Source organism: Phoenix dactylifera, chromosome 16, assembly GCF_009389715.1.
Source record: "Phoenix dactylifera cultivar Barhee BC4 chromosome 16, palm_55x_up_171113_PBpolish2nd_filt_p, whole genome shotgun sequence".
Lineage (NCBI taxonomy): Eukaryota > Viridiplantae > Streptophyta > Magnoliopsida > Arecales > Arecaceae > Phoenix > Phoenix dactylifera.
Genome location: NC_052407.1, coordinates 12,715,613 through 12,728,137, shown reverse-complemented (window position 1 = coordinate 12,728,137; position 12,525 = coordinate 12,715,613). Strand labels below are relative to the sequence as shown.

At 36.5% G+C, this 12,525-nt stretch overlaps 1 protein-coding gene across 1 annotated transcript; it reads left to right on the top strand.

The window, feature by feature from the left end:
• Positions 1 to 4,077: 4,077 nt before the first annotated feature.
• On the top strand, positions 4,078 to 11,885 carry LOC103712131 (N-acetyl-D-glucosamine kinase-like). The gene is made up of 7 exons (XM_008798556.4): positions 4,078 to 4,598; positions 5,315 to 5,462; positions 6,122 to 6,313; positions 9,149 to 9,277; positions 10,233 to 10,402; positions 10,633 to 10,763; positions 11,503 to 11,885. Exons 1-7 carry the CDS (start codon positions 4,379 to 4,381, stop codon positions 11,581 to 11,583), a joined length of 1,071 nt encoding a protein of 356 aa, XP_008796778.1. The 5' UTR covers positions 4,078 to 4,378; the 3' UTR covers positions 11,584 to 11,885.
• The last annotated feature ends 640 nt before the right edge of the window (positions 11,886 to 12,525 follow it).

The following is a 12,525-nucleotide window of genomic DNA, read 5'->3' as shown; positions in this document are numbered from 1 at the left end:
ATCTTTTCCATTATTAAAAACAAAACACTTACAATAAAAAAATATGAGAATAACTAATGTTTGGTTTTCTTCCTTTCCATAGTTCATAAGGTATTGTTTTAAGTATTTCCCTAATTGGAGCCCTATTCATTATGTAGCATGCTGTTTTTATAGCTTCATCCCAAATATATTTAAGGATGTTACTTTCACATAATGTGGTACGAGCCATATCTTCAAGTGTCCTACTTTTTTTCTTAATAGTACCATTTTATTGAATTAGATGTCGAAAGATTATGTTGAAAACCATTTTCAGTGCAAAATTTTTTAAAATCATGTTTTTCAAATTATTTTCCATGATCAATTCATATAAAAACAATTGATTTTTTTTTCATTTTGAATCTTTTTACAAAACTTAGAAAAAAACATAAAAAGCTTCATCTTTGTGAGCCAAAACCAAAACCCAAGAATCATCAACAATCACTAAGCTATAGTTCTTTCCACCTAAGCTAGTTGTCCTAGTTGGACCAAGGTGATCCATATGCAATAGTTCTAGTGGACTAGAAGTTGAAACCATATTTTTAGGCTTTTAAGAAACTCTAGAATCCTTGCCCATTTGACAAGCATCACAAACTTCATCTTTTTCAAAATTAATTTTTAATAAACCTATCATTTTTCACTAACTTGGAAGCCATGTCCATGCCTGCATAAGCAAGCCTCCTATACCATAGCCAACTCATTTCACTGTTTCTGGATCTCATTGCCATAAAATATTGAATGCTTTGATGAGAAAGGTCATCCAAGTCAACAATGTATGTATTTCCTTATCTATGGTGAAGAGAGAACTTATGAAAATTTGTATGGTGGTTTGGAGCAACTTGCCTCTTACATCCACCCCCTGGGACTCTATTTGTGAGTCCAAGTTTCTCGCTAATCCAAGGCTGGTCTACATAGGTTAGCCGGAAGTCCTGCAACCACGAGGGCTTTATGGTTCACTCAAGGATTTTATATAGAAAGTTATGGGAGAACCGAGGCCCAGCCTATTAAAATGTCTCCGTCGAGGTGCCTTCGCTCCATGAAACAATCATCGAAAACATCTCGACACCAATTGCTGGACGCCATTTTTTTGGTGTTTTCCTGCGCCCGTCACTATTAGAATAGAGGCAGGTAAAGAAGTCCATGCCACGAGCAGCATGGTATCGAACCGAGAAGAGGGAGCTTTCGTTTTCGCCATTGCTTGTTCGCATTTGTCGTTTAGAAATCCCTGCCTAGATTTCCCACAGGTGGCAGGCTTGTAGTCGCTCGCCAGGTGGAGACGAACGAAGAACAATTGTTAACTCTTGCAAGGTTCTTCGGACATCGGAGTACGGACACACAAAATACGGATTAGAAAAGACAACCCAATGGGCAAACACCTACTCTTTGCCAGAGAGATGAGCTCTGTTAACGTCGCGAAGGACTTTTTTTTCTTTTTCTTGGGGGTTCCCCGAACGAGCGAGTAGAGGAAAAAAGCCTGGTCAACTGAAAAATAGAAAAAGATACCTTATATTTGATTAAAATTTTTAAAAAAGAGAGATAAAAAAGTAGCTTTTCTATAATAATAAATTTTTTATATTTTATGAATATGAAAAATCTAAGCTGAAAATTAGAGAGATTTTTTTTTAAAAAAAATACTCCTAAGCTTTCTTTAGATAGAATAGTTGGACTTTTCAAAGGAAAAAAAATAGGAAAATAACTTTTCTCTAGGAATAAAATTTTCATATTTTATTAGCATAAAAAATCTAATTTTTATTAGCTGAAAATTTGAGATATTTTTCTTGAAAAAAATACTCTTAAGTTTTTTTTAAGGTAGAATGAATAAAATCTTCTCTTTAAGAATATCGATGGTAACCTAAAGGATCAAAGCTTTCAGGTTAGAATGTAACTTCTGATTATTTTAATACCACTTTGGGAGGGGGAAGGTCGCATGTACTTAAAAAAAAAGAAGAAAAAAGAATGAACCAAATTATCTACTGAAATAAGTAATTTTAGCCGTTCATGCACTATAACTTAAATTGTCATTTGGAATCCTAGGTGGGGCATCGGGTGCATCTTATTATTAAATGCAGCAGATGGTAACCGGATTATTAATAAACACCTTTCTCCCATCGGAAGAGGCTAAGAACAGAAGGGATGAAAAGGAGATGTGCAACATTTGTGGGCGTTTCATGAGGCAATTTTGGATGTTCCGGATGAACTGGACTTCATGTGAGACCAAGGTTTTCATCTCAACCAACATCTATGTTTTTCTTAATCTTCACCAGAAAAATACATTTCGAAATTAATTTAAGAAAATACTTGTCGATCTCGATTTCATCATCGGTCAGGATATCGATATCTTGGATTTAATATATCTGCTGAGATCTTGAAAAATCTTGCTTCTTTCCAAAATTCATCTAAGATGCATCAGGTTGAGAAAATCTGAGCTCTCGTTTCATCTTGATCTGGCTCATCAACAAAGCTGATTGATATCTCATACCGCTATAACCAAGCAATCCATGTCCACAGAGTCCTTTTTTCTTTCTTTCTATGAACCAAATAAATTAAGAAAATAAGAAAACTTTTGACTGCGTTGCTTCTGGGAGTTGGTTGTTTCCCAGCTATACCTCTTGAACCATCAGGTCAGGTCCAAGGGGCTAAACTAATCAGGATTTATTTTCAATGAGTCATGGGAAATGGATTGAGCGTATATTAGCAAATGGCAACATCTCAAAGGGAATGGAGCTTGAAACCACTGGCAACGGCTATGAATTGTTTTTTCTTTTTAAGAACTAGGTTAAGTGGAAGTCTTTAGTAAAATCAGAGTGAGGAAAGAAACGGGATCTCTTGTATCATGATAAAAGGATTCTATATCTTACCCAACTTACCCAGTTCGCACACTCAATGAAGACTCTAATGAATTTCTGCTATAAGGATGCATTTGGTTCGATAGAAATTGGAATCAAAATAAATTAAAATGAGAATTAGAATGGCCATGTTCTCGGGATTGGATTTTAGAGGATTGATGTCTCTACGTTCCCTCTTGAAATCGAAATGGAATAAGAACTTCCTTCAACCAAATAGCTGGAACGGAAGTCATTCATCCCCATTCCCATTTCCGAGCCTAACTTCTTCAAACCATATATACCCTAATAAGAATCATAATAAAATGATTCTGAGACTGTCAAATGGGCCCTAACGTTTGCAGCCTATATCGAGAGCTAGATCTCAATGGAGAAAATAATTTTCTATAAACCATGTCGTCTTCCCACATTTGAGGTCCCTAAGCGAGAAACTTTTATTTGGATTTTACAATGCAAATGAGAAGCAACAGTAACTGGTGTCACTAAGCTCTGTTGCACTCGCCAGGTGTATCACTAACAGCTGCCGAATTAAGCAAAATAACCACAAACCTCTCCGGTAGCTTAATTAATAAGACAGGCTTTTGGAGATGAAGCTACGTGTTTGGTATAAAATTCCACACTCAAAACTTAGAAGCTGCATGGCGTTTGTCAGATGCATGCATAATAAGATTTCGAATAATGGTTATTATTTTATCATTAGTTTGTGTTAACCCTTGTTATATTATGAAAATTACAATCGTAGCTTGACACTTTAATTTGTTGTTTAGATGAAATAATACTTTCAGAATTCATTGCTCTTGGAAAAATACTTTATTATAATTAACAGGACTCCTACGGTGCAATTCTTACCACCCTTCATAATAACTAACATTTGGCCAATTAATCAGGAGGAGTACATGAATTTTGTCAGGGTTTCATCCATCTCAATATAATATATTGTAGACCTAGTACACATGAATACATATACCGAGATACAAATAATATAATATAAACTAATCAATAAATATTTTTCAACCACTTCTTTCTAAATGAAATTTTAGTTTAATCAATGTTCTGATAAAATTGTTAAAATATTAGATTTACCATTTTTCCTAAAATTTTTTAGATTTGATTTTAAAATACCATTTGAGATCTTGAAAACTTTTGATTTCAGCGAAGCTTTTGAATCTTATCGTATTGCTCAAGATAAATCAAGATCTTTGCTCATGTTGGTATCGGTATAACATTCACCAACGTCCAGAAGACCAACGTTCGAAATCAGCCGCCAACTCGTGCGGGAAGCCGCCCTTCCACTCCCATGTCCCGGCAAAATTTAGTCTATAGATTGCAAAGGATAGTAATATAATATAATCCCTCGAGCAACCTTTTACTCCCAGCTTGCTTCTCTTTGGCTTTTTTGCCGTCCGAATCCAATCCTCTCTCTCCAATCCAAAGCTAAATTCGAACCCAAGAGGTCTTTTTAGCTCCTACTCCTTCTGACCAAAGGCGGTCGAAAGCAGAGAGTTTGGAGAGAGAGAGAGATGAAGAGATGCAGGAATGGGGAGACGTGGGACTTTGAGAGCGAGATGCCGGCGGTGAGCAGGAACGGCGGCGTCATCCTCGGCCTGGACGGCGGCACCACCTCCACCATTTGCGTCTGTATCCCCGCCGCCCTCCACTCCTCAGGCCGCCTCCCCGACCACCCCCTCCCCATCCTCGCCCGCGCCGTCGCAGGCTGCTCCAACCACAACTCCGTCGGAGGTCTTGCCATCTCTCTGAATCTCAACATTAAAGATGCCTCCTTTAATGGTTTTACTTGGATTCTAGATAGCCTTCATCTGGATACTCGTTTTTTAATTTTTCTAATCAGATAATTATTTATTATTCTGTTCATCGAAGTCATAATATTGAATGTTCTCTGTGTGTTTTAGTATCGATTTATCTATTGTTTCTTGATATGCAGATGATTGACTTCTTGTTGCATACTGTAAAATGTAAATTTCTTGTTGTATAAGTGATTAATGCGATGAGTGGTAGAATCCATATCTCGTTGTTGCAATTTGTTGGTACATATGTTCAAAAACTTTGGTTTTGTTATTTTGATTATCAGCGAAAACTGTATTTTGATGTTCAATTCTGTCTGATTTCTTGAGAAATGGGTGGTACGAGTTTGGCCTCTTGTTTTTGAGCGGACCTGATTTCCAAATAAGAGGCGCGTTCTTACAAGCTTCTATCGTTCAATATTTTTGGGGGAATGAATGCCTAGTCACAGATGTTTAGTTGCTTGATGGGCCAAAAACAGATATGATAAAGCTTATAGTTCTAACTTCTGTGTGATAGGTAGAATGAGATTGCTTGTTGCAAGTATTTTAAGCTGCTTGCTTATTAATTGTCATTGAGTGATGACATATTGTAACATTCTGAGGTTGATTTGTTGTTTTTTTCTGAGAGGTTTATTTTTTGTTTTGGATGCTCAGAAACTGCAGCCAGGGAGACAATAGAGAAGGTTATGGCTCAAGCCCTTTCAAAGGCGCACTCAAGTCGATCTGCTGTTCGGGCAGTTTGTTTAGCCATTTCTGGTGTAAACCATTCTACCGATCAGCAGAGGATACTGGACTGGCTCAGGTCTGTTCTGCTATTATAAGTTTGGATAATTGCAGAAACTCCTTCCTGAGACCCTTGTATGTAATATGTATTAAAGTTATCATGCTAGTGTACATTGCGTCAGGCTTAAGTTGTTTTTATGTCTAAACTTTTAGCTGCAATATTGGTTATCTGAGAAGATATATAGCTCGATTTTATCTTCAACAGTACTTCAATCGACATGCTAAACTGGTTTTCTTTTAAAGCATATGATGGACTGAAAAGCTGTGGTAGCCTGCCAATATGCTGCTAGCATCAGATTTGGATTTTTATACGAAGTTGATATAGCATCAGTTTGGGAGTTTTTTTTCCCCCTCTCTTTTCTCTATGTTTCCTTGATTCTTTTTGTGGGGAATTTGCATCAAACTTTTCAAATGAGCCTAAGCGTCTAGCACTTCATATTGGCTGTGGATATCTCTAGAACAAGAAGATGATAAAAATTCTACACTCTCTTCGAATCCAGTTATAAGTAGCTTGAAACTTTTAAACTTATAAAGCTTTTGTATTTTTTTTTTTTTTTGAATCTCTTCTAGTTGTATTGATTCTTTGGCCTTGTGTTGCTATAAGTCTATACCTTTGAAATGATAGCAGGGTTGGGCTTTATGCATTTCTGATTTTTTCCCTTCCATAATGTTCTCCAGAAATATATTTCCGAGCCATGTCGAGATTTTTGTAGAAAATGATGCCGTGGCAGCATTGGCAAGTGGAACAATGGGCAAGATCCATGGGTGTGTTCTAATTGCAGGTACAGGTACAATTGCTTATGGGTTCACTGAAGATGGAAGGGAAGCCCGAGCTGCAGGAGCAGGACCTGTCCTGGGTGATTGGGGGAGGTTAGTTTTTAATTTATTTGATGCTAAGACTGATGTCAAATATCGTGCTAGTTTGGTTCATACCTCTCAAGGGTGCACATAATGATCTTATATTATCATTTAAAGAAGATATGGCCTTGTTGAGATCTGTATATGGTGCAGAAGCTTCGATACTATAGTTAGTGCATAACTTACCATGTTGACGCATACTTTCTTTTAGTTTTTCGTAAATGTATATTTACTGAATTTAAAATAAATAATATTCTACAATTGAATATCAATGAACTTGATAATATTCTGAAACATTAATTAGGCCATGGTGTGAGGAAAAAAAAAGAAAGAAACCTAAACCCCGATGAACATGGCTTACAGAATGCAGTGGCTATAACATTCTAAGGTTATATGCAATCAATGTAGATCATCAGTTATAACATTGTTGATATTCGACAGACGTCATTAGCTTGGAGATCCTCAGAGATGCATTTGCTCAATTAGCATTTGTTTTGGTTTGGTGGCTATTGTTGTTATGAAAAGATGCAGTAGAAAAGGAATTGCTTAGAGAGAGGAATTTTATATCCTTGAAGTTAGGGTAGGTGATGGGCTACGGATTAAGTGAACACTAGAATGATAAAAGCAAATAAATGTGGTGAAGTTACATCATTGAAGGAAAGCAAAGGTCATTGGCTTCTCATCTTGTTTCTTCCTTCAAACAAGTTTGAAACACATAACCTGAAAAGTGGTGAGTCATGAGATTCATCTTTGATAAGCCTCTCCTGAAAACCCTTCTCCTGTTCTCCTCTAAGTTCGAGCTTCTTTCCCTTGTGCAGACTCTCCCTTAACTCTTTGTTATCTCATTTGGTGTTCAAGCCATCCTAAGGAATCCTATTTTCTCCGATTCAACTCTCTCTCTCTCTCTCTCTCTCTCTTTCTAAATATCTCATATCTGTCAGTTGGACCATATCATCAGAACTGTGGCCTACTATAAAAGCACGAGATTTGTTTCTGTCAAATTATTTATGTTCACAGGATTTCTCAACCTCACCCAAGAGCTTTCCTCAGTTCATATGACCTCATGTTCAAGATATATTCTCTTTCTGGTGCAAAGATTTTTATTTTCATAATGTCCAAGGAATGCATGGAGAACTTCATTCAATAGATCTACTCATGAACTAGTTGGCAGAGTCCTAACTTTCAAACTTTAACCTTCAGTTGCTGTTGTCTACAACTACTAGATTCTATCCCAAAGTGTGGGAGCCTCTAAAATACAATTACTTGAGATATGGTCTTTTATGGAAGCCTGATAAAACAGCTGTTAACTAAATGATAAGTCATTCTTACTCTGGACCTTTATACTTTGGCTGCCAGTTTTAATATGCATTAAGGGTTTGTGAACTAATCAAGACATTTCCAAAGTCTCACATTTAATAATCTATTCTGCTGTTTGACTTGTTTATACATAACTGAGTCAATAAATCATTTTAAACCTTTTACGATAGAAGCAGAATAAAAGCAGGAATTTATCCACAGATTTGCCTTGTTTGCTGTAGGTTGAATCTGAAGTAACTTACCCGTGTCACCTATTTGTTCAAGTTCAATCCACATTTCATGCTAGTAGTAACAATGAAGTACACAATCATGATGACCCATCATTTACCCTATACTGTTTAGCGAATTTTATATTAAACTTCATAAAATGTATACATAATATTGCTATTTAAAACTTAAATATAGTATAATCTGATTGTTTTTTCTTCGAGCAAAACGGTGGGGTTGCCACCACAAATGTCATAAATTAATGAAATAATATACAAGGCATCGAGGCCAGAGGCCAGAAAGAGGAAGGGACAGAGAAGCCCCTTAAACTAATTATGTATTTATAGTTTTATTTAATGAAGAGGAAATATGATTCAAGAAATTGAACCTTTAATTTCTTTTTGGGTAAATGGTCTACTAGAATGCTGACAACCTAGGGGAGTATCAGGCAATGGTTGTTATATGGATATTATTATTCCTAGGATGGTGCCTTAGACATGTTTTTAAACTAGTCTCATGATTCAGCTGCTTCAAGCTAATCCTTGTTTCTTCACAATAGATGCCACTTGCAATCTATTTTGATGATTTGTCAGGTTTGATTTATAAATTACTTAAATGTCATTACTAATCTTAAAAAACCATTTCTGATGGCGGATACTATTTTTGAAATATTGAATTTTCAATGAACTAACATTGTTTTTTGAGAAAATGCAATGAACTAGGATTATCTATATGTTTTGGATCTCCACATCCTGAAATTTAAATAGGCTACCCATAATAGCTGCTCCAACTTGTATTGAATCAATTCATTGAAATATTGCCTTTATTCCAAAAATCCAATGCATGACCAATAATAGTCTATAGTTTTAAGATTGTAGGCCATTATCATTTCACTATGCACTGCACTCTGCAGGATTTAGATTGTCGATAAGTAGCCTCATTTCTTTGCATTATCATTTAGTGGATATTCTTATGGAACCATGAGCCTCTCACAAAGAACTCAGTTCTCACGCTGATTTGTATACATGGAACAGCTCAACCATCAAGTCTCTTGGGCACTCAAGCATTGTATATCATTCAAAGAATTTTTATTGTTTTATCCAGATATTTATACATGAGATGGCCTAATTAGTAAGTCTGGATATTTGTGCATTCATGCATGCATTTGTGCATGCTCAAGCATAAACAAGCTATGATGCATTTGTTAACTGATTTTGGATGATCTCTGCCGTGGATGCACATTGGAATGCTTTTGTTTTTTCTCTGCTCATATCATATGACTTCCGAGGAAAATGTACATAACTGGATGTGTGCATTATGCAGTGGATATGGAATTGCTGCACAGGCATTGACAGCAGTGGTGAGGGCTCATGATGGTCGTGGCCCCCAAACATTGCTTACACATAACATTCTCAATGAGCTTGGTCTTTCTTCACCAGATGAACTTATTGGGTACTCCATCTCACTCACCTTTTCTTTTTTTTATATAAGCTTATAACTGACTGTCATATAGTTTTTGCATGTGGAATATTTTTAATGGTCAGCAGTGTTACTCAGTGACAGCTTAGAATGAACGTTCACCCTTATGTGTCTGTATGTACTGGAATAGGATTCTTACAAAGATAAAGAGACTGACAAATTAAGTTGTTTTAATCTGAAACTGAAGCTATTAAAAAACTCGTGTTGCAGGTTAAAAGATTGTCATTAGATGTATGACTGATACAGGCCATTAAAAAAGAATTAAAGATATGACTGGCTCAGTTAGAATTTCCTATGACGGCTTTTAAGACTGGTTTTTCAGAAAGGCTTTCTATTGGATTTTTCTTAGCATCCAACTCAATTTTGTTCCCAAAAGTATGCCTGGCACTGCCCTCAATCAACCCTATCTCTACAGAATTTACAGTTATTCTGCTGCATCAATGACCATGACTTCTTTGAACATGCACCCATGTAATACAGCATTTTTTTCTTCTCTTTCTGGTAGAACATACTGTAGTTTAGTAGTGGGAGAGACAATGAGGGTTGCGCTTCCCCAAGTCCCAATTTGTGCAGAGCATACAAACCATAACCTCATCAATGATGCAGGCAAATCTCTCTGAAACTACTGCACCCATGCACCAACAATGATTCATGTTTTAGTTGTGCCTTTGATAATTCCAGCATATTTAATCCACCAAGGGATGTGCATAATGTGCCTAAAATTTATGACCTCCTTTGAACAGGAGCAAGGAATAGACAAGTGCTTGTTTGGTATAACGAGTCTTGTAAAAGCAAGCCTTTCTGTTTAGCTCTATAGACTGTGTAATATAATGCAAATGCTATAGAAAGGTTTCATAGATGGATTAAGTTTAAAAGCTGAGGTTAGAAAAAATTGATTGTTTTTTGTATTGTTTCTTCACTGGAACAGGTGGACCTACACAGATTCATCATGGGCCCGTATTGCTCGACTTGTTCCGGTAGTGGTATCTTCAGCTGAAGCTGGTGATGAAGTTGCAAACAAAATCTTACATGATTCAGTCCTAGAGCTGGCAGCTAGTGTTGAAGCTGTTGTTCGAAGACTTAGATTGTGCGGCGAAGGTGCACTATTCTGAATTAATTGGACTACTATGTACTTATTTATGCTTCTTGACATCTCCTGTCTGCTGGTTTACCTATTTCCTTAGTTGAGTGGCTGGTTGTCATTCACAAAATGAGAAGAAAAAGATGCCTATTGCCGAAGTTTTTCTCAAAATGACGAAAAATTTTGGAGTTATTCTATATCAAGTTATACGAAACTTGCGTTGACTTACGGTGCTTTTTCATTGCAGATGGGAAAGATCCTTTCCCGCTTGTTATGGTCGGAGGAGTTCTTGAAGCAAACAAGGGATGGGATATAGGGAAGTCAGTGATTGATCGTATCACCAAGATTTGCCCAGGAGCACATCCAATTCGACCCAAGGTGCATAAATTTTATTTTATCCCTTGCTTTAGCAATTTGTTCACTGTCAGTTGGAAATTCTGTGCCTTTTGATAGCGATGGACATTTGTAAAGAATTAATGTTCTCAGTTACTGGTTGATTCAAGTGACACATATAAACCTCTCCCACCGGCCATCCTACTTCAGATTTTGTGATTTCTATTTTTACTTTATGCATGTCATCTTTCCACTTGATCTCCGTGCAATATTTCAACTATAGATAAGGGGGAATATGCATTGAATTTACCCGACATAGATAGATTACAGGAGTTGTTGATGACAAAAAAACATAACCATAATATGAAGTGGCGGATTTCCCATAATCAAAGATAGATAAAGATCATATCATTTAGATTGTGTTGCAGTTGTCTTGTAGACTTAGGAGGAAGATAAGCAGGCAGACATCTTCCAAATCCATGGTACTGCATTTTTATATTACTATCAATGCAGTGTAGAGATTCATATACAGTTTGGGATTTGAGTTAAAACAGATTATGCTTCCGAGGGCCATCGTCAAACTGGTGATGTGCCGTCTTTATTTATTTAGTTTGCAAATGTTTGTTGCACACCAAAGTACATAAAATGTGAAATTGTTAGCTTTGCTGGTCTGCTGCTTTAGAAATGCAGGCTATTATTACATGACTACAGAACATATGTTTACTTCAAATGGTTTCTTTATTTTTATCATTTTTTCTGATTGTTCTCACCTTCCCATCTCCAGGTGGAACCAGCTGTTGGGGCAGCACTGTTAGCTTGGAATTATGTCATAGGAGAATTAGGTGACCTGGTGGCTGACCATTAACCCATGGTCTCAACTTTCAGAGAAGTCTGATTGCTGTACAGTGATACTGGATTTACTTGAAGCCTGAAAGAACCATTAAAGGGATTTTTCTAAGCCATGTTTAGAAGATCAACCAGCATTTAGGTTTTTGGTGGTTGGATATTTTCTGAAGGATGAGGTGCAGTATACAAAGTTGGCAAGCTCATTGGTCTATTTATTCTTGGAGTGTAATAGATTTCAAATGCTGTTTAGAATGTAAAAAGAGTACCCAAAAAATGAGGAATGCAAAGCCTACCTGTTTGTTGGGCATTTGTTTGTAGGAATTCGCAGGGCTTTCAGTTGTCTAGTAATAGGAACTTGATTTAGGAATGCTTAGCCATTTGGGCTTCCTTCTAACCAGGCACTTGTCAAAAGGGGTTCGGTTTGGCTAGGATAAAACCCACTAATTTTTAAAGCATTTTGGTTGCACATAAGAGGAACCGAACTTATCAAATGAGACATATAGAAAACTAGTGTTGGTAATATATGCACATGAGATTTGAAGACAGCTTTTATAGTTTACAATAAGTTGCTGTGATATAACTATGTGGATATTAAATGATTAAATCAGGTGCTAATAGGTTTGATCTCTTTTTTTTGGGCATGAAAAGAATAAAATGAAATATCTCTGAAGGCTTTTTGTTTATGATTCACCAATCTGAGAGCTCAAATCTTTCCTGAAGGACTGATTCCATCACACTGCTGCTCCATAGATTTGCCCAAATTTTACAAGAATTGGAATTGGAATCAACACACTGCAATAGGTCCAATAGATGATATATTTTCCTATGGAACTTTCACCACCCATTCTTTTTTACATTGCTTCGTTACCACTGATCATCACAAAGAGGAAGAAATCATTATTTTAAAATTTGTCCTCCATCTGCAGGTTATAAATTTATATCATATTATGCGTTAATGGTC

Excerpts from the sequence above, each read along its gene's own strand:
- LOC103712131 (XM_008798556.4), top strand. The coding sequence starts at position 4,379 with ATGAAGAGATGCAGGAATGGGGAGACGTGGGACTTTGAGAGCGAGATG. Across the intron at positions 9,278-10,232 it reads TCACCAGATGAACTTATTGG|GTGGACCTACACAGATTCAT; the intron begins GTACTCCATCTC and ends TCACTGGAACAG. Across the intron at positions 10,403-10,632 it reads ACTTAGATTGTGCGGCGAAG|ATGGGAAAGATCCTTTCCCG; the intron begins GTGCACTATTCT and ends TTTTCATTGCAG.